We start from the raw sequence: 23,276 nt of genomic DNA on the forward strand, positions 1-23,276 counted from the left end.
GGACTACAGACACACTTTTATTAATATATCGTTCTTTGGCTAAACAATTTTTCCTCTGTCAAGTATTTTAAGTTTAAGTGTTAAACCCACGCAATATAACAACTCATACTTATTTATATTCTTTCAAGTTTATCTGCAATCCGCTTGGGAAATACACCTGGTAACTAACAGCGCTCTAAACTTGGCTGCTTAGACGGTGCTAACAGCTTGATCAAAACTACTGCAGCACACAAACAAGTTGCAGTCATTATAGTACATGCACCCTGAAAACAATTTTGTACACCCTTTACCTTGGCTCATTTAGTCACTTAAGTATAAGCACTAACCTAGTGGTGACCACTTGACACAAGTTGCAGCACGGTTAATTCTGAGCAACACCAATGTTGGTTTCCACTTCCCATCATCTCCCTGAGTCCAAACATAAGCATTACGATCCTGAGAAAAAAAAAATTCAAACACTGAAATGACCCTTTTCTGGTAACAAAACATGAATGTTGTATCTAAGGAAAATGCAGTCACCTAATAGTTAAGTAATAATACAACTAACAATACATTTTACTCTTGCTTTACACAACAAACATAGGTTAATGATCGCGGATGCAAATAGTAGGCCAGCATAGGTAGGTGTGACATCATCCAGGGCACGATGGACCACCCTCTCTCTCCCTAACCACAACCTACCCTGATCTTATCTGTGAATATGTTCAACATGACATGTGCCAGCGTTAAACAGCGTGCCACAGGTCTGGAAAAGGGTGCGAGTGATTGCCGCTAGGACTTTCCCATAAATACCTTAAATATAACATATTTGTTTTTCTTTTACTCCCAAAGGCTCTATTTCTGTTAAGTTACAATGAACAACCTTCATTTAATAACCTTCCTAATTCTATTGTACCAAGGCAGACTCTGACATTATGGAACACACCCCTGAGTAGCATTATTATTTGAAAATTTTATATATTCAAATATAGTTATTTTATGAGTTTTTTTAATGTAGCTTTATTTGATTTAATTATAAGATTTAATTATGTGTGAGTTTTGAAATGTAAGTGGCACGGATCTAGTAAATAATAACGGTCATCAACAAGGTGGGAAAAGGCTTGGTCAGTGGCCATTTTTCTCATTATCTGCCAGTTTTCAACCATCATCGCCGAGGTAGGTCACGTCTGCACCGCAGGGACTTTATCACTTGCTATCAATGACCGCTTACTTCTGTTTTTATACTAAATTATCCTCTGGGCCTGCCTCGGTTAGCTGACTGTGTAAATAATCATTTTTACTGATTTTAAGGGTCTTTGAAACCACAGCATAAGTAACTTTGCCACGAGGGTGACGGACCACAACTACACAGATTTGTGCCAAAAGGTGTTTTCACAATGATATAGCGAGATACATGTAAGCTGCATGTAATTAACCATGTCAATAAAACTTCTGGTATGGCATGTGGGACGCCTCTAAGAGCCCACTCTTCGTGTAAGCGTGTACGACGTTCAGAGCAGACCAGGTCCGAAAGGGTTGAGGAGATTTTAAGTAGGGGAGTTATTGCGTCATCACAATCCTGTTTAGAAGTCTCTGCCAGGTTGGTGTGCCATGCCCAACAAACCAACGGTGGTGTCCAGGCAAATACCATCGACTTGCACGTGAAGGACGTTAGGCTTAATGAGTATTTCTACAAAAAATAAATGTTTTCATCTAAGGAAAAAACCTTTATAAATATGTTGCTGTATAGAGTGATGCCTTACAGAGTTAAACACGGAATTTAAGGGAAAAGAAGGAAACTTTGGAAACATGTGTTACACAAAATTTACTTATGTAGCTAAGTCCAAAGAAAAGAAATGACAGATCATGTTAAATATTTTAACAGATGAATTTCCAAAACATTTCTACTTATAATAATTAATTACTACCTGTTCATGTGTTCTCTATGATGTATGAAAAATTCTGTTACATGTTTGTTTACTTACAAGTGGTTTTATTTTTGGATAGTAAAATATGTGGTTTTTCAAATTTATGATTGAATAGGAAGTGGTGCAAAAATTATACATATTTATCTTTATCATAGTATTTAAAAATAATTTATTCTCTAAACAATTGGTCCAAAAATTAAAGAAATTATATAAGGCTTTGTAAGAAGATAGCAAAATGGTGGTATTTGGCTATGTTTTTGCTGGAATAAATATCAAAGCCAAGAGAAGTAATTTGATTTAAAATCCTAGATTAGTTGTTTGAAGAGGGCATTATCTTGGACAAATACACAAATTTAACACATAATGGCAGACCTTTAAAACAAGACAGGTGCAACAGTAATAATTTTGATCAAATCACTTCATACTACACACATCATAATTTATTGTCAGCACTCAAATGCGGGAAATGGTGTCGCAAACTATTGGGATATATACAAAATAAATTACACAGGCCAAAATTAAGAAAACTTTTTTACTTAAAATACCAAATTCTTATGTTTTTTAGGGTGCTGAATCCAAACATGATACTTAAGAAGCTGTATCACCCACCATTGTTCACATTTTATAAATAAACATATAAAATTAACCAATTTATTATAGAATTTAACAGCTTTTTTTTTTTTTAAATAAATTGAAAAGGTAGTTATAATGGTTGTAAAGGACATTGGTAGCACTGCTCAAACATAACTGCTGGCAAAAAAAAGTTGAATCTATTTTACAGTAAACAGCTGATGTTTTGTTTATTGTCAACCTAACCTCACTTTCATGTTTCCTGTACATGTGCTCAGTACAATGTCTAATCGTGGTTGTAAAAACTCTGCTGACTGTTTTTGTTATATTTGTGGTGAGTTTGTGATTAAGAAACACCAAAGAAATATTTCAGACTTTGTGAAAAACGTTTATCTATCATACTTTGGAATTAAACTTGGTAATCAAGATAAATCTTGGGCACCGCATAAGGTAATGTATGTGTTGAAGATCTGAGAAAATGGTCAAAAAAGGGTGGGAAAAACCTTTAGATTTGCTGTTCCTATGATATGGAGGGAGCCAACAAATCATTACAATGATTGCTACTTTTGCGGTGTTGATATTATAGGGCATAACTCGAAAAACAAGAAGGTAATATGCTACCCTAACCTTCCGTCCGCTACCCGACCAGTAGGGCATGGTGTAGATTTGCTGGTCCCTGAACCACCAGATGATTTAAATTCTATTTCAACGGAAGTTTTGTCTGATGTATCCGAGATAGATGAACCAGATGTTGAAGAATTCCAATGTAATACAGAAAATGCAGGGCCTAAATTGTTTACTCAGATCGAGCTTAACGACTTGGTCAGGGATCTGGGCTTAACGAAAGAAAAAACTGAATTGCTTGGCTCTAGACTAAAAGAAAAGAACTTGTTGGCGGTTGGAACCAGCATTAATGTGTATAGGAAGAGGGAGCAGCAATTTTCCAAGTATTTTGAACAGGAAGGTGACTTAGTGTACTGCTCAGACATTTCCGGCATGATCAGTGAATTTGGTCTTGAATACAAAAAGGAAGACTGGAGGCTGTTTATTGATTCATCCAAAACAAGTTTAAAGGCTGTTTTATTGCACAATGGTAACATGTACGCATCTATACCTGTTGGTCATTCTGTTCATATGAAAGAAAGCTATAAAAACCTAGATAGAGTGTTAAATAAAATAAGCTATTCTGCTCATGGTTGGAGGATATGTGGCGATTTAAAAATAATATGTATGCTTCTTGGTCAGCAAGGTGGTTTTATCACATTTCCTTGTTTCTTGTGTGAATGGGACAGTAGAGCAAGGGATCAACATTGGCGCAGAAAGAACTGGCCTGTGAGGGAGTCTTTAAAACCTGGCGAGAAGAACATTCTGCACAAAATCCTAATAGATCCACAAAACGTACTCCTACCACCACTACATATAAAGTTAGGCCTCATGAAACAGTTTGTCAAGGCTTTGCCCAAAGATGGACCATGTTTCAAGTATCTCTGCCAACAGTTTCCACACCTTTCAGAAGCTAAACTAAACGGTGTCTTCGTCAGACCTGACATTAGAAAAATGATGTTTGACGTTAACTTTGAATCCACAGTGACCTTAAATGAGAAAGAAGTATGGTTATCATTCAAGCAAGTTGTTAAAGAGTTCTTGGGAAATGAAAAACACCCAGAATATGTTTCTATTGTAGCTAAGATGTTAAACAAGTTTAAAAATTTAGGATGTTTGATGAGCCTGAGTGTTCACTTTTTAAACAGTCACCTAGATTACTTCCCGGAGAATTTGGGAGATGTTAGTGAAGAGCAAGGTGAGCGTATTCACCAGGACATTAAAGTGATGGAAAAATGCTACCAGGGCCGCTGGAACACCAACATGATGGGGGACTACTGCTGGTCACTTCATCGAGAAGTTCAGCAAGCAACTCATCGCAGAAAAAGCTACACAAGAAGCTTCAAAGAAAAAAGAGAAAGAAAGTATAAACCAATATCAACTGACAAGTGAAACCTGTATTAGCACATTATATCACTGTTGTAAGTAGCCTACTGTAATACAAACCATGCTTATGATGAAACATAGTGTTCCATTAATTTTCCCATATATAGAGGATTTATACTACATAATAAATAGCTGATTGCTCGAAAACTATGGGTGATACAAAAAAATCAAAGCCAGATTTGGATTCAGCACAAAAAAAATCTATAAAGATCAGCTACTAAAGTCAAAAAAGTTTTCAAAATAAATTTTTTTATTGACCTGTGTTATTGGGCATGTATATGGAAAAAAAGGCTTTGTTCTAAATGGTTAGCTTATTTTTAAGTCACGGCCAAAGCCTGTAGATAACCTAATTTATATGGATTTCGAAACATTTTTCAGTATGTGAAAAGTAAATAAGGGCAAAATTCTCTGCAAAAAAAATAGACATCATAATGTTCAGTTTGTGATAGATTTTTTTGTATGTACATGTGTGTGAATCTATAACTTGGCTTGAAACAAACATACGTATTGTACTGATATGTTGGGCACCAGTTGTGGTGTTTCTACGCGTGTGTACACCTACAGATATATATACACCTATCCCTCACTTAACACGTCTTCAGATGCGCGGATTCATTTAGCGCGATGTGAATTTTACTGCCCCAGTCTCGAATAGCACGTCTTTAAAACACAGTTAGCACAAAATCTCGGCAGGAAAAAAAAAAGTCAAGCACGACGCCATGAAGTCTGTTTCAACTTCTGTAAACAACAGATGTGCTGTGGGATACAGTCAGCCAAACAAGGGGGGAAGAGATGCGCGCGCAGGTCTGTCTACGCTATCAGCTGTTGTACAAACGTCAGCTATGGCAAATTAAATTGCGGCCATGGAGTGTAAAGGACCAAATGTTTTTACATCCGTGCGTATGCTGCTGTGCCGTACTGTTTTCGCCTGGCCACAAACCGGGCCGTGAACTCAGTCTAGCCAGTGGCAGGGAATTCACTCAAACAAAAGCAACGTCTGACCATTCAGCTACCGGTAACTGTATATGCTTGATCACTCATAATGCATCATGTTCAAGTATTTGAGACAAAACTAGAAGTATTACTGCGCGAAGATTGTCATGCAGGCCACGCTTATTTTTGTCGCACTTTAGTTTTAAGCAAGTCAATTGTGCGCACAATCATACGAAATAAGGACTATTACCAAAAGTGGGAATATATTTGATGTTAGATACCGGAACAGAAATGAACAGATGATTCACGTGGAAAAGGTTGTTAAATGAATGTAATGAAAAAAAAATAATCATTGGCCTGACAGGATTGGTGTTAACCAGGTAGGTGGTGATACACGAATAAGCACTTTAATTTTTGAAAAATTAAAATGTAATTATTTGGACAGTAATATCGGTTTTACTGTCAGTAAAGGATGGTTTGGAAAGGTATGCAACGTGAGTTGAAGGTCACGCCCAGGCGGGCAAGTCAGCCAGCCGACTGACAAAGTACATAACCACATATCTCCCTTTAAGCGGTGTCGTATTTGTCATACAAAGTGCGATGGGAGGCATATAAAGATAAATGGTGTGACATATTTATAGCTGAATGTTATTCAACGCATTTATATTTCGTAAAATATATTTTCCTACACAATTTTAGAACACATTAAATAAATTAGCCTTGCTATTTATGGAAACTAATGCTTCAGAATACGCGATTTCGAATAACACGAGCTTTTTTAAAAACGAATTAGTCGTGCTAAGTGAGGGATAGGTGTGTGTGTGTGTATGTATATGTGTGTGTTTTTTGTTTTAAAATTTATCCCATTAACATGTTTAGAAATCTGTTTGCCCGACTTTGAGACTGTTAGCAAATGTATTACATAATAAACACTTATTAATATTCTTGTTATAAATATGAGTGTCGAAACACATCCAATGAATTATTGAAATAATAATTTTAAAAAATCAAATTATTCTTTCAACCATTGTTCTATATTTTGAAATAGCTCATTAAACAAAATATTTGCAATTATCTTTATGGTGTACGACGACCCATTGGAACTGATTGACAACACTAGTATGTTCAGTTTAAAGAATACGAAACAGCCTCATGATTCTACACATGATAATATGATAAAATATGCTTGACTGAGTTCAGGGGAGGGAAATTTATTCCGCTCTACTAGGACTTCTGGTCTTGTCCCCAGCCGGTTCAGGATGTGCTGTGGAAGAAAGTCTAGAACTATGACCCAGCAGAACTATTGATGACGGCGACACAGCTTGGCTCCTCAAAGGATGGGCTGAAAATTTCCTTAAATGGGCGTCTCTCACCAACGTAGATAGGAATGGTAATTGTATAGATGCCTGGAAGTCTTGCAGCACAATGGCGGATATTCGCCGGTCATGGTAGCATAAATAGCTACGAAACATGACTGTATAGTGAAAACCAGGACTTCAACTTATTACTGGTAAAACTACATAAATTCGCAGCAGTCACTTATCTTCTAGTTATCTTTTATCTTCCCTAGACAAGGGACCGCCCCACGAACAGAGAACGTCTTCTGAATACGAAGCCCAATGCTTAAGTAATTGTTCTTTCAAAATCGCCGGCCAACGAACATCTAAGCTAGGAAGAAAAATAAGCAACCTCGCTTCCTACTTGTCGAGAGAGTTAATACTCGAAAACCATAGCTAACTAGTGCAGCAAAACGAAATCAGCAAGAAACGAAATAATGTCTCAAATAGATATTCAGCAAAGAAGAATAAAATAAATCCCAAACATAAATCTAAACTGATATGTTATGGAATAAGTCTGGGTCATTGCACTATGCACTCATACTTAAATACATGAAAAAATATAATTATTCTTATTTTAATGACAAAGTAAACATATAACTATGAGACAAAAATAATTATGAACATGTAAACATGTCTCAATGTTTACAATTTGAACAAAAACCTACAGCATAAAAACTAAACAAAGCATTGAAAATTGGTTGACTACAATCAATAACTAAAGTAAATCTTTTATTTTTAGTAAAATGTGTGCCAACAAAAAAATAGTTTGCTGTAATTTTTCTTGTTCATCCACAGTGGTAACATTTTACTCATGTTGCTATGTTCTGAAGTGGTATATATTTATTAAATGGATCCTGAAGCACCTCTGTAAAATATTGGTGCATTATTTTTTTTTAAGCTACGTCTTTATCATTAATATTTTGTTCATAATAGCTTCTTGAGCCATGCCTTTGGAAGGGCCTTACAATTTATGGATACTTGAAATAAGTTGTATATGTATTTGAGGTGTTAAAAATATAGTTTCTTGTAGCATCATTATAAATAAAACAATAAAACAAAAACTTAACATGAAACCTGAGGGATATAGCAATGTTTTGACAGCAATGTTAACATGCTCAGACAAGACTAAGTTACCAATCCAGCGATCAAAAACTGCTGTGTAATGACATTGCTGCTCTTGTAAGACTGACTCACAGTGCAATGGTTGGCTTCCCACCCCTCCTGACTCGCATCCGGAAAGGAAGACTGTCCCTGCGCACAGGGGAATCTTGTCGCATTATAGTAATACATTTATTAAGGCATTCAGAATTATAGTACCTATAGTTTTCTGATACATGGTTATGGATAGAGGCTTTCCAGGATTATAGTGGGCTCAAAAGTACTTGGGTACTGACAGAGTAGGTGCTCATGAGTTATGGAATACTGACGGTTAGGATCAAAAATATGATTCTTGCTAATTTAGTTTGATGTCTCAGCAATAATGGCTGCAAAAAAAAAAACTAAACAACTTTTATTGACAACACTATACACTGAAATAGGCTTTATTGTGATATTTCAGTAGTTTGTTTCCTCTGAAAGGAATATTGTATGATGTAAAACAGTGGGACAGAGTTTGGTTGGTTTGTGAAATATCGTTAAAAATCCAAGAGTCCTAATTTGGTAGTAATGTTTTCTCCTGTTGATAAATAAATAACACAAAGTGTGTTAGTGATTTTCTTACTGCAACTTTCATTGCAGCATGTTTTTTTGTAGCAATTATGAATGTAAAATTTATTTATTTGGAATATAATGAAACAATACACTTTTTCTTGCTTTATATTTGCAATGAGGAATAATTTAAATTTTTTTTAAATATTTTGTTTTATGATGTAGGTAATGAAGCAAACTTGAGTGCATGAATTGAAACTGTCCCAGAACACCAACACAGACACTCAAAGAAAATGTGATTTAGAAAGAGGCGGAGTTAGACAAAAGCTACAATGTTATGAAGCAAATAGGATAGAACGCGAGAATTTCCATCAAACCTGACTACAAACTCATGACTTCAATTAAAATATGTAGAATCTTGATAATTTAATAGGTGCAAGATATCGTAAGTCACGTGAACTAGTTTGTATGTAATTTATTCACGGACTGCTGTTTTTACGATAAGTCAATTAAAACATAACTGTTGGACATGGTGTACATGACTCATTCCTCCTGTTGTTGCATGTTTGTAATTGGCTTTTGAGTTTTACAGAGCATATTCAATATAATAAAGGCCTAGCCCAATTGTAGTGATATGAATCTGCAAACATTTGAGGCATGGTCTGAAACCAAAATAACTTGAGAAGTTTTCCAAAACCTGGATGTGCTTTGCGGGCAAATACTGACTTTAGAAAAGAGTGGTTTTGAATGACCAGCCTCCTTGTGAGTTATTCACCGTAACAAACTATTAGATGTAGATATGTTGTGAACAATATTCCAGTATATTGAAGAAGGCATTTAAATAATCAAATGTACATGCAATTGGGCCTGCTAACGCAACTGCCTAATTTGCCAATGTTTCCTAAAATCAAATACTATCTGACTGTCAATCACTATGATTTGCAACAGCCAGATAAACCATGGTTTATGTTTACTTTGCTACACATATCCAAGAGCCTTAACAACACAAGGAAAATACATGTCTCTGTTGAATTCAGGACCACGCGTGGTTAGAAGGACGGAGAGAAGGTGCAACAAAGCTGTTTAGATACTGCCACAAATCTTCTCTTGCACAAGAACAAACTTTAACTACTGTGACAAATGTATTTCTTGTGGCGTTCAGGCTCGCAGATATGTGGTGCAGATTATAACCACAATCGAAACACTTACTGCAGCACAGGTGACAATACGGTTTGTTTTTGGAGCCCAATCTATCCCAGTAACACGAAGATCATGCTGGTTCAAAATATCCACACACTTCCAGTCATTGTTTACACGCTGGTATATGTGTACTTCGTGGTTGTTGGGTGACATTGCGATTTCTGTAATAAAACATTTTTTTAATGAAAAAGAAGTCTCACTAAATGAAAGCACTACAAAGTTTTGTAAACTTGCAAAATATGTAAATTTCCCTAAGTTCACGAATAAGTTCATACCTGCTATTTATTCAGTGTATAACTGAGTAAGCTAATGCTGATTTTCAATCTACTCGATCTAACTACAAATTTTTATGTCTTTAAAAAATATGGCACATTAAGATTTCGTGACAATTTGTACAATTACCATAAAATAAACTGATGTAAATTTGAAAAATTCTAGGTACATACACAAATGTAAATTTGAAAAAAAAAATATAGATACAATTATATACATTAATTAATTCAAATTTAATGCATAAGCCTACTTAAACAACATTGACAGACATTTCACAATATTAATACTCAAATCAAATGTTTTTCATCACTAAAACATCATTGCTAAGTCATTACCATAACATTTAATTTCAAAGGACTGTAACAGCTTAGTTAAATGTCTAATCATAACATATGTGAAAAACTTACGAGTTCTGTCCCGATTCCATGCATGGCAAGTGATTGGATTCACACCAAAACTGTGCCTTTCAGCCATTCTCAGTAACCTGTTAACAACCCAATCAACAAGTTTGGTGAGTCTTGTTTCCCGTGTGTCCACTCACACAAACACTACTATTTATTCTGCATGTAGTTTGAAAAAGCAATGGTCTGACAAAAAAAATCTTCTTGCATCTGCCATTTAAAATTAATTTAAAATTATTTCCCTTTTATATTCAACAATAAAAAATTTTACATGGAGTACGCTACAGCACTTGTACCATGACCATTCACTATCCTTCATTCCTAACTATACTATGTCATCTTCTAATTCCATGCTATAACAGTCTCATGATTGTACGTCTATCTCCAACTGCCCCGCCAGTGACATGATTTCTATGGTCTGTAAAGATCATCATACCTGGTTTGGATATATTACTCTATATTTTGCAGGTACATTGGGTACATAAATTTCATTAGCTGTAACAAACTGATTTGTGACATGTACAGTACCATAATAAACACACACTCATATGGTATATATACCAAAATTAGGTAAATACAAAATAAACAACCTTAATGTGTTTAAAACCATACTGTCGAAAATTAAAAGAAATATAAAATAAACAATTTTAATATGCACAGTCACTAATACTGATTTTAAGTGTCTCTGAAATAAGCAAGACTTTTGTGGACGAGTTAACGAAAAGTATTCGAGACACCCAGAATATTCATATAACTAGTTATTATTTACCTGTAACACATTTAATTTTTCATTATCATGCCATTTTTTTTTAATTTATCCTTAACTTTTTTTTAAACTACCTTACAATGAAGGAAAGGTTTGTTAGTTTTGGCAGGCTACAGTTCTCCCAAAATAATTACTTTTTATACTGGCTGGATTCTGTAAATTTAGTAGTTGTGAAGGCCTCCAAAGGTAAGAAAAATTGTGTTACTTACCAAATTAAAAATCAGTAATCAGCAATACTGCTTGAAAATAATCAAAATTGCTTTGACTAATTTTTTTTTACCTTCTCAAAAAAATTATAAATTCAAAAAATTATATTTTTGCATCCCTTTTATTGCCCATGATTATTTCATAACACAATATTGTTAAATTGCAAGAATTTCATTACATGTCAGCTATATCACTTTTGATACTCAGATATAGCTGCTTTTTAGAAATAAAAGAAAAAAAAATAGGAAAACATGGTTTTCACATACTACACACGTCCCTAAATTTATTCCGAAGGGATGGTTTCGTAATTCCTACTAGTTTGTAAAAAAAATTAAGTTTTTATATCTTACATTATAATACCTGTGCTTTTATGGTGCCGCTGCCATTCTTTGTTTATATGTTTCCCATATACTCGAGACATTCCTGAATTAACCCTGAAGGAAGGTTCTTAATTCCAACTGGTTTGTGAAAAAATAACAGTTTACAGCTTACATTATCATACCTATGTATTTTATATTCACGCATCGCAGACATTCATTGTTTACCCAAGTGGAATTTTTTGTGTGGAGAAATTTAGTCAATGTAGATGTTGTAATATTAAAATTAGTTTAAATAACGACTGTATTGCAATTGTAAGGAATTTTTAATGCTTATATTTCATGTTTGTTGTTTTATTAGAATAAGTAATTGTAGTACAAAATGTTTGTTTTGTTATACGTACTATTTTGGGTGACATTGTAATGGACGAGTCTGATGGAAGGCAAAAATTTGAATAGAAATATTAAGCTAGATCATTTTCTGTGAGGAATACATGCTGTGCACTGAAGTAGCTGACACATTGAATTTTGCAGTCTAGCCAAGGAATTATTTGATTACAGGCACCGTATATTCTGTTTTTGATATGGCTGGTGTTTCATGTATCCCAGTATAAGCCTGGCTCCTGAAGACTTGATCTTGAAGGAATGGTATTGTTGGCTTGATCCTGTGGTACGTGATTCTGTTTTAGTTCAGTACGTCAGAAGATCTTGCACATTAAAGAATTTACGAAACAAGAAAGATCTATGATTGTTGAAAAAAAACTTTTTATTTAGCTTAGAATCATAATTAATTATTAAATGACAAATTTTTTTTAATGTACAGGATCTTTTGTTGTCCTGAACTATAAAGGCAAGCATCATGTACCACAGGATCATGCCATCAAGATCAAGCCTTTAGGATACAGGGATAAACTTAAATTTATGAAACGGAAGGATTAGAAAATTTTTAACTCGCCATAGTTGGCTACAGTTGTGCTAAACAAAGAGATACACGATAGCGGGTAAACAATAAATGGTGGCAGCAGTGTGAAAACACAAGTATGGTAATGTAAGCTTTAAACTGTTATTTTTACCGAACTAGTAGGAATTAAGAGAGCATCATTTCAAGGTAAATTTATTAATTGCGTAGTGTGTGAAAAACTTTTATTTCCATTCTAAAAAGCTACAATCCAAGTATTACAGACAATGTTTACATAGACTCATAGTTAGCGTGTGTTCAAGATGGAAAATGTTCTTGTTGTGATTGCCAATTGTGTCAGCAGTTGTGTATAGCCAGAGTACCAATGAATGAATACGTTACAGAAATTTGCTAATGAGTTAATTTAAAAAATTCTTTCATCCTCTATTATACATATTTTTAAATATTGTTATGAATGCGAGAGTCCAGACAATGATGCTAGCCAGGTTTGGAACGGGCTGATGGCCACGCATGGCCACTCATGTCACGTGCCGTCCATTGACATAAAGCATGCCACGCGTGCCTGGCCGGATTTAAAGGGTACTCGCTATCCACCCTCCTCTACTCCCCGCGCACCATCCCACCTCCTTACCTTCAGCAGCCTGGGAATTCAAGGTTACAGAGCCCACCGCGAGGATTGGCTTGAATAAGCGTCATTGTTCTGGGTGTTTCTGGCATTGGGTCGGCCCAGGATGACGCGGCACATCCCTTCGAGAAGGACGCCATAGGTATATAAGCAACAACACTGGCCTCCGCAGGAGTTCCGAGGGTTCGGAGAGTTCTGAGAGTAGGGGAGTGTGTTTCCCCTCTGGGAGTGATACTGAAGATACCATTGTGATCAGTGAGAGGTGAAGAGGGCAAATGATCCTTGGTGAGCGAACTGGATCTATCGGGAGGCGATACCTGCGAGAAGGCAAGCCAGTCGGGTGCAACGAGCGATAGTTGGGGACTGTACTGCAGTGCGGCGTGGGTGAGTGTGCGAACGAAGTGAACAGAGGCGGACAGAAGAGTGAGCCACTGTCAAGCCTAACTCCAGTGGAAAGTGTTAATGTTTCAATGATCAATGTAAGACTAATGTTGTGGACAAAACTCTTGAGAGCAGTAATTAAATTTATAGTGTAGATATTAGTAATAAATAAAACTGTACTAATTAATTGGGCTATCCCTTACGAACCCAGTAGTTCTTCCCACATAAATCGTAACATTTTAGTGTCAGAAATGGTATAGCCCTAATTAATATATTTAGGATTCACTTACATAATTAAAATAAAAGTTGTATTTTGTTTTTTGAGAATAAATTTAGTGTTAAGAACTTTAGTGAATTTTTAATATTATAAAGTCAGTTAGAGTATACTGTAGTTAGTGTTAGTTTAGAATGTTATAGAGTTATTGTAATTTTTAATTATATGTTTAGTCTAGGTCATTCAAAATTAAGAGCAGTAATAGAAATAAATAATTTTTAGTTTATTTGATTAGTTAAAGTGGTAGAGAGAGATGGCTGCTGAGATTAGTGTTGACGATATCAAGAAGAAAAGGGTTGCACTAGAAGAAATTTTAAATGACATGAGGAAAATGAGAACCAGTATCAAGAGCTTCACGATAGAAGTGAAGAATGAAATGAAGTAGATAGAGTAAGAACCACCATGATGAAACCAAGAGTGAGACACATAATAGCCTAGAGAAGATGAAGGTTGGTCAGGAAGAGATGAAGAGAGTACATGCAACCAAAAAGAGGGAAAAAATTGAAATGAAGAATGAAACGAAAAACTCACAAGAGGAGTTGGAGAACGCCATGATGCTCAAAACTGATGAAGTGAAGATAAGACATGGAAGAATAGCCAAGAAAAGATCAAAAAAGAGCTGAAGAAAAGCACAAAAGTGATGAAGATAGGTTACAAAGTGATGAAGATTGAACAAGAGATGAAGACAGACCAGGGAGAGTAAAAGAGAGAAAAAAAGAGAGGAAAATATGCAAAGAAGAGCTGGAGAAAAGCTGAGAAGTGATGAACATGAGTCAGGAAGAGATTGGGAAATGTAAAGAAGAGATGAAGAAAGACCAATAAGAGATGAAGACCAAGAAGAGACGATGAGAACACAAGGAATCATGAAGATGGTACAAGGAGAAACTAAGTGCAGCCCAGACGAGATTCAGAAGAACCAAGAAGAGATGAGGATCAAAAGCCGTAGCTGTGAGAGAAGGAATAGAGAGAAAAAGAGAAGAAAAAAGAAAAAAAGTTGGAAGGTAATGAGCACTACTTTCAAGAGTAATGGGCCCATCCAAGGCAACAGTCACCCGGCTCGGCAGCTGGCTGAACAACATGCCGCATCTGCGACGCAGAAGTGTCACCAGTTGACGAGAGAGGCTATATCTGCTGCGAGAGAGGGATATCTGGTGAGGCTGTACAGCCCAAGATGGAGGAAAGGCAGGCAGCCTAAACTTCAAGTAGCATGGGAACACCCAGAAAGAAATGAGTTACTGTTCGGCAACAGGTTTAAGGAGGGACAGTGTTACGAATGTGAGAGACAAGACCACGATGTGCATTAGGTTTGGAGCGGGCTGGCGGCCACTGATGTCAAGCGCTGTCCATTGAAGTAAGGCATGCCAAGAGTGCCTGGCCGTATTACAATGGTCCTGCTACCCACCCCCTTCCGCTCCCCGTGCACTGTCCCGCCTCAGGTTATTTTCACCTTAAGCGGCCTGGGAATTCTGGACTTAGATGCTACCATGAGGAGTGGCATGAATAAGTGTCACTGTTCTGGGTGTTTCAGGTGTTTGGTCGGTGCAGGATAACGTGACACGCCACAGCCACTGGTCTTCGTAGGAGTTCCGAGGGTTCGGAGAGTTCTAAGAGTAGGGGAGAGTGTCTCCCCCTTGGGGAATAATACTGGCGATACCCGTGCGATCAGCACGTGGTAAAGAGGGCAAGTGGCCCTCATGGTGAGATAACTAGACCTATCGGGAGGCAATACCTCCGAGGCGGCCTGGCAAGCCACTCGGGTGAAATGAACGATAGTTATGGACTGTGCTGCGGCGCGATGTGGGTGAGTGTGCGAATGAAGCGGACAGAGGCGGACGGAAGAGCGAGCTACTGTTCAGCCAAGCTCCAGTGGAATGTGTTACTGTTTCAATGATCAGTGTAAGACTAATTGTTGTGGACAGAAATCTCTTGAGTGCAGTAATTAAATTTATAGTGTAGATATTAGTAATAAATAAAACTGTACTAATTAATTGGGCTATCCCTTGTGAACCCAGTAGTTCTCCCTACATAAATTGTAACAATATCTTAATTTAAAAACAAGTATATTTATCTTTATATTTGTAGTTATCTTCATATGAATGTATTTTATGGGTTTTGTACTTTTTAGTCGCAGACATTGGACATTGTAGTAGCGAATCTATATTACTTACGTTTGTATGTGATAGATGTCGTGTTTTTTTGCCTAGTATTTATAGTCTGTTGTAAATAGTATGCCATATTCACAGCACTATGAAACTGAATAATTTTTATTTTGTCTTTGGACTCGAATGAACACTATGAGAAAAAATTATTTTATTTTATGTGCTTTGTTTTTGCTTGTAACAAAAAGAAGTTTTAAAAATGAAAATGGAAGTTTCGGATTGTTAATAGTGAGTTCTAAATAAAATGTTTTGCTGTATGAAATAATTAAAGAATTGTATGCCAAGAAATAGTTTCATCAGGTATGTGTGTACAAATAGGAATAAATTGCAACTAGATACTATCCCAGTGGTAGAGTACTAAAGAACTCAGGACTCTAACTGAGTGATTAATTAGCCGGCAAAACTTTTAAGTTTGATATTTTAAGAACTTTTGATATGTGTTTTGCGCTCAACTATTAAAGGCAACGCTAGATACAAATATTTAAATATTGCTATGATTAACTTCTGCAGTGATAATTTTTTTAATTTACAAATCTATGACACTCTAGGTTACACTGGCAATATTTATATTTAAAATAAATATCAATCATACTGTGAGGGTTAGTTTCCTCGCACTGTGTTGTGTGAAATTGTGTGAAGACAGCAAATTAATTTTAAATATTTCATCAATTAATAGTGCTATGGAAATTTCAAATGAGAAATGTTAATATATGCACATAGTATGCAAATCACAAGTCTCAAAAATAAAGATGAGTTTTTAATGTGTTTCTGTAGTTTTCCATAAAGCATAGATATATGCACATTTACTTAAGTGATTGTAAATAGAGTAAAGGATTTAAAATGCATTTTAATTGTTAACATGTTTAAATATTTTTCATTTTGGGTACATTCTAGAAATTTCAAACTTTTAATTTCCGGTGCTACGTGAAAAGTTCAATTTACAAGGTTAGTTCATAATATATTGGTTAGGTCAGCTACATTTTAAATGCTTTGAAAAAAAAGAAAAAGAAAAAAGTTTGAAAATTATATTTTTGTTCCGACTGGATTCTATAAAACTTGGAGAACGGCCTTGAAGTCCTCAAAAAAAATATGTTTTTCAGCAAGTTAAAAATGACTAAATATTGATGAAATATCAAATTTTCTGTAATTTACCAAGCAATTTGAATAAAACCAAACTTTTCCCATTTAAAATGGCCCTTACCCCAAAATTTCCCTCAACTTCATGGTCCTGCATACTACCAAGTTTCCCAGAATCTAATAGGAATTTTAAAATGCTGTTTTCGGTGAAAATCATCAAAAGTCTAAGATATCAAAAAAATTTATTTCAGAGACTTTATTTTTGAATAATGCCAGTATCATTCAGTATTACTGTTCCAAATCTTTCTTTTTTTCTTTTTATTGATTTATATAAAACCATTTCCTTGGATTATAATTTAACTACAGCAAAGATTTCTTAGAATGTACTTTGAATCTGCAAATGCCCAAGCAAAATTATCAGTACTCAAAAATACCTATTCTATAATCCCCCCCCCCCCCCCCCCCCCACATAAATATGACTCTCAAAAGAATCACCTCACTGCACACTGCCTCTTTATTTTTTTATCTCAGAGGTTTTTTTTTTCAGGCTTGACTTTTTCAGTATTACCATTTAACATTTTCTCTTTTCGGTAAATATGTAGTGTACGGATTAGCGCCAAAAAAAATCGTACAAATATGAAATAACTTTCATTATATGCTCTTTTACGTCCTCTTTTCATAACCGCCTGCGGAGATAAAAAATTCCAATTACTTTTGGAGATATCGCCGTTCTTATTTTGCAATACAAGACGTATGTAATCATTCGACCTTCGCCATTTTATATTTTGCCGTGTGCGCGTGAATGCCTAAATAACAGAAATTTTCCATTAGGTAAGGTTAGTTACACTATAAATACTTCAAAATAAACGGAAATTAAAAATAATATCAATTAATTTTACTTGTTTAGTTTTAAGTATTTATAATGTAACTGACCTGACATAACAAAACAGAACAAAGGTAGATTAGGTCAGGTCAGCTACATTATAAATACTTTGAAACTGAACGGACATTAAAAAAATAAAATTAATTTTAATGGTTGTTTAGTTTTAAAGTATTTATAATGTAGCTGACCTGACCTAACAAACCAGGACAAAGGATGAACAGTAGGAACTCACGTAATTTTCTTTTTACATCATGATGTAGTCATTTACATGGGAGACCTAAGATGCACATAAAGTTCTGCCATTCCCGATTACACCCGAACAATTCACCTTCAGCTAACTTCGGGATTTGTTTTATTTTTGCACAGAAAAAGTGAATTCAAATATTAAAAGTTAAGCTAATACACAGACTGTATAAGGTAGGTTTTTTTCTAGTAATTTGTAGGTTAAGTTGCATCAATATTTAACAATTGAGTTAGGCTTGTATTGCACCAGTCTTTAGTCGAGTTACCTGATTTTTATGGTACAGTATTGTAACTATGGTACCTCTTCGGAAATGAATTCAGGATTTGAAGCTAACTTATCCTCAGTTGATACCATAGATTAGCGGTTCCCAAAAGGTGTTCCGCGTAACCCTGGGGTCCCGTGGCAGGGTCACAGGGGTTCTGCGAGTCACCACGAATTCATATAAAACAGGCACAATTATTATCAAATAATTTTCTTTGAAGGAGTTGGGGTTCCACCAAAAGAAAAATCAATCATATGATTCCCTGACCGAAACAAAATTGGGAACCGCTGATATAGACAATATATCTTCTGTATCGTGTTACATACATGTCCCAAATTTTTTATTCTAATCTATAATTAACTACACCTATATAAATGTAACAAAAAATTTTAACTTACGATGTCACTACAACACAATATTTATAAATACAAAATTTTACTGTTAAAAACTGAAAACGTAATACATAACCACGCCCAGCGAACTAACATAATTCAAAATATTACACAACCAAGAAATATAAAAACTTAAAACTCACTTGTTGCAAAGGGTTAAAAATAAATGCAGGTTCGAAATTCGCGGACTCTGGTCAGTCTACACGAATTTCTATTAATTAAAGTCCGTCAACACACATTACACAGTGTTACACGCCATAGCTATGTGTGGGACCATAGAATAAAGTGTAGTGGGACATTCAGAAAGCAATTTTCCTCATTATTTTGAAAGAGATGGTACACTAGGTGAAACGAACAATCGCTATTAGTAATGATTGTCACCATTGAATACGAAATATAGACTAAATCGATAGTATGAAGCTGTTTTTAGTCTCTACTAATTTGAAAATAATTTGATTAAATTAGTCGTAATAGTCGTATTCGCTCTTTCCCAGCCTATCGGTGCATTGTGTTTGTTGATGTTCTTGTCCCTTTGGTCCTAAGTCCCTCAATCCCCGACGAAACTCGCCCTGTGAAAGTCGTTTTTGCCCGGGTAGCTCCAGCCGGAGAGTGGCAAGTTCAGGCCGAACGTGGCCGGGACCGGAATATGCGGGATGGGGGAAGGAGTTTAGGAGAGGTTGGAGACGTGGACGAAGGCGGTAGGAACAATACCGTAAAATGGGGTGAATAGGAACAGTGGGGTGGAAAGGAACAAAACTTCATGTAAATATAAAAAAAATCATGTGAAGCATAATTGCAGTGCAATGTCTGAGTTAATTTTTTGTCAGTTTGCTAACATGATACTAAGATGAGAAATTATATTTTACACTGTTGGTACCACTGAGTAACAAATAACACAGCTGTAAATTTTGTGCTCTAGATTCTATGAAATATTTATTCCCCAAAACTTCATCTGTAAGTATAATACTACACTTTATATACCTTTAATGTAACTTATTTTGTGTTAACCTAAGGTCTATTTAAAATTTTTCTTATGTATATATATATACTTTTTCTTTTCAAACATGTGATGCTAACATTTTGTTTTTGTGAGGTTATGTTTATGTAACTGTGGGGTGAATAGGAACACTGAAGAAGAGTGTTCCTATTCACCCCACTCTGTATAGAACATGTTTGTAGGTTGTTTCCTTAACATAGAGTAAAAATATATACTCTGAAATATATTCCCGATATTACGTACCAGTTTGTATTTTGTTTTTGTTGCAGATTATGACGTGTGCCTAAACAATGCCACGAAAATATCAACCAGTTACTGAGCGTAAGCATGCAGATTGCCCACCACATATTCTCAAGTTGGCTGTTACGCACATTCAAAATGGTCTTTCTTATAGAAAGTGCTCACAAAAATACAACATTCCAACGACAGTGTTGCACAGACACGTTAAGAAAGGAGATAAAATAAAAAAAAAGGTGGACAGACAGTTTTAAGTGAGGAGGAAGAGAAAATATTGGTTGATCGTCTCCAAGTGTGTGCTGAATGGGGATATCCCCTAGATTCGCTTACCTTGCGATTAATTGTAAAAGATTTTCTTGAGCGACAGGGAAAGAATGTGCCCAGATTCAAAGACAATACACCTGGTCGCGATTTTGTTTATTCATTTTTAGAGCGTCATAAAGAAGCTCTGTCAGCTCGGATGTGCCAGAATATTAAAAGGGCCAGGGCAGCAGTGTCACATGATGTCATATCTAAATACTTTGATGAACTGGAGAAAGAGTTGATGAATGTTTCCCCTACTCATATCATCAATTTCGATGAAACCAATTTGAGTGATGATCCAGGAAAGCGTAAATTAATTTTCAGGCGGGGTTGTAAATACCCTGAACGTGTATTGAACTCTTCCAAAGCTTCCATTTCAGTCATGTTCGCGGCAAGTGGAGATGGGAAAATCTTGCCTCCCTATGTCGTGTACAGAGCACAACATTTGTACGACAGTTGGAGGGTAGGTGGACCACAAAACTCAAGATACAACCGTACCAAATCTGGTTGGTTCGATAGTTTTTGTTTCAGTGATTGGGTGGAGACAATCGCCATACCCTATTTGAAGAAACTTGATGGGACAAAATACTTGATTGGGGACAATTTAGCTTCTCATCTGTCAGTTGACATCATACAGCTCTGCAACATTAACAACATCAAATTCATATTTTTACCCACAAACTCTACACACCTCACACAACCTCTCGATGTTGCGTTCTTCAGACCCATGAAGAATTCATGGCGTCAAATCTTGGAAGAATGGAAGAAGGGACCAGGCCGAAATGAGGCATCTGTACCCAAAGACAAATTTCCTGGCTTGTTAAAGAAGTTGGTTAGCACACTTAAAGAAGACAATGTACGATCTGGTTTCAGAAAGTGTGGCATTGTGCCTTTATGTCGGAACAAAGTCCTTCAGATGTTACCAAGCATTGACAGCAGCGCCCAGAACGAAACTCAATCAACTCAACAGTCCCCAGCAGTGCAAGCCATAGACAGTACTTTTAAAGAGCTGTTGAAGAGCTTACGGCAGTCTGACTCTCCCAAAACCCGACAGAAGAGAAGAAGAGTTACGGTTATTCCTGGCAAAAGTATGGAGGTGAAAGACTTTGAAGAATCTGCAGTTGTGTCTGAACCAGGACCCTCAGGACTAGAAACAAATGGTAGAAAGCTTGCTGGAGGGGCCCCCACAAAGAAGACCAAAATTCCAGTAATCACAGAATCATCATCATCTGATGACTCAGATTATTGTGTACAAGAAAGTGATGAGTACACATTGCAAACAAATTCTGAAGAGGAACCACGTTTGGGAACTCATGTTAGTCATGTCACACCGGTATCGACAAGTGTTCATCATCCAGGAGACTATTTGGTGGTTAAAGTGTACGGGAAATCAAAGAATGTCTTCAGACTCTATGTCTGCAAAGTAATGCATCCAGAAGATGATGGTTACGTAGGAGTCTTTTACAAAAGGAACCCTCAAACATGTAGATTTTTCCCAACAGATGAAGAGGCATTTTTCAGTTCCGAAGACATTGTCACAAAATTACAACTTAGTGACACAGAAAAGGCATCTTCCAGATTCAAAAATATGATTAGTTTTAAAAATGATCTCAGTGATCTTTTTCTGTATTAGATACAGTTAGCTTACTGTTCTTCAAATAAGAATTCTCTCTTTATGTGGAGAGAACTGGTAGGTACCAATGTGCATTTCTGAAGTTGTATGATTTACTCAGTAGAAAATGTATTTCTTTCTAAGTATTAACAATATTTTTCGTAACACTTATGATGATGTAAAATGAAAAGGGTATATTTTGTGTATTTATAAGTTGAAATTTCATAAAAAATTGTATTTTCGTATTAAAATGTTTTATATTCAATTAATAGTGTGTTCCCGTTCATGTCTAACAATTACAACCTGTTCCTATTTGCCCTACTAATGTTTGAATATGAACAAAGATGAATTCAAATTGTTGTTCCTATTCACCCCTCTTTGTGGGGTGAATGGGAACACCGTTAAAAAAATTAATAACTAACAAAAGGAATTTTTAAAGAACACTTGTTGCTTATGGTATTGCAAGAAGAAGGAAGGACCTAAGTTTCTGGCATAAATTTATTTATATATGTTTGTGAATAAAGTTACTTTTTTGTGCTTGAAGTTGGAAACTGTTCCTATTCACCCCATTTTACGGTACGTCTCGCTCAGTTCTGTAGACGAGATTTATTAATGGAAAGCCTAATCGCAGCCTGGCCAACCATGTCGTGAGACGAACGTTTTCTTCCACAACACGACCCAGACTCCCTAATTACGATAGTAAAGAGAACGCGGTGCTGTAGGGCAGCTGATGACGGCCCCGTGATATGCTAAACTGATCGTGATAACTCGAGGGCGGCGGAGGGGGAAAGGAAAGCCGGCACGGGAGACGTGTCCATGGCAGGCCAGGCGGCAGGTCTACAAACTAATACATAAGCACTGAAATAACATTATACGATTAATTATAAAATACAAATACAATACCAATTACAAAATAAAATACACAAATCACACAGATACGTGGCCGTCCGTGAGTGGTCCTTATCCAGACGTAGGGCACATGCGGGTGCGTCCCTGACCTATACACAACACCGCACTGCACTGTACTGCACCAGTGGGACAGGTGTCTCCCTTAGGCACACGGGCGGTAGACAGATACAGCCTCTACATCTAGGAGGGCATGACGATTGTCATCATATCCCCCCCCCCGAGGCCGTCCTAACCACCGACGTCGGCCTAGACCGGCATCCGCGGCCGCGTCCAGTTACGTGTCTGGTCTCTCTTGTAGGGTGCGTTCAGGTCGACCATTCCGGATCGGGCGAACCGCAGCAGGAGCTGCATGATGCTGCAGTGCAAACCGCCGGCATCTGGCTGTCGCACGTTATGGTACTTGTACTGGCCCTCCCACTCGTAGTCCCTGAGATAGCGAGGGGCAGTCATGT

General features: G+C 36.4%; 2 protein-coding genes across 2 annotated transcripts in view; one reads left to right on the top strand and one right to left on the bottom strand.

Moving 5' to 3' along the window:
* LOC134541894 (actin-related protein 2/3 complex subunit 1A-B) overlaps positions 1–19,059 on the bottom strand; it is a 56,139-nt gene extending 37,080 nt beyond the window's left edge. The window contains exons 1-4 of the mRNA XM_063385627.1: positions 18,910–19,059; positions 10,267–10,343; positions 9,596–9,747; positions 327–435 (exon numbers count right to left, since the gene is read on the bottom strand). Of these exons, the coding sequence (XP_063241697.1) occupies positions 327–435; positions 9,596–9,747; positions 10,267–10,333 (328 nt within the window). The 5' untranslated portion in view covers positions 10,334–10,343; positions 18,910–19,059. The remainder of the gene's footprint in view (positions 1–326; positions 436–9,595; positions 9,748–10,266; positions 10,344–18,909) is intronic.
* A 424-nt stretch (positions 19,060–19,483) lies between these two features.
* Positions 19,484–22,444, top strand: LOC134541752 (uncharacterized). Its single transcript, XM_063385414.1, has 2 exons — positions 19,484–19,720; positions 20,033–22,444. The coding sequence occupies exon 2, from the start codon at positions 20,461–20,463 to the stop codon at positions 21,934–21,936; it is 1,476 nt and encodes a 491-aa protein (XP_063241484.1). The 5' UTR covers positions 19,484–19,720; positions 20,033–20,460; the 3' UTR covers positions 21,937–22,444.
* Positions 22,445–23,276: the final 832 nt, after the last annotated feature.

Source organism: Bacillus rossius, chromosome 1 (assembly GCF_032445375.1).
Source record: "Bacillus rossius redtenbacheri isolate Brsri chromosome 1, Brsri_v3, whole genome shotgun sequence".
In the NCBI taxonomy this organism is placed as follows: Eukaryota; Metazoa; Arthropoda; class Insecta; order Phasmatodea; family Bacillidae; genus Bacillus; species Bacillus rossius.

What these genes read in the sequence shown, in the direction of transcription:
- LOC134541752 (XM_063385414.1), top strand. Translation starts at nt 20,461, where the DNA reads ATGTGCCAGAATATTAAAAGGGCCAGGGCAGCAGTGTCACATGATGTC.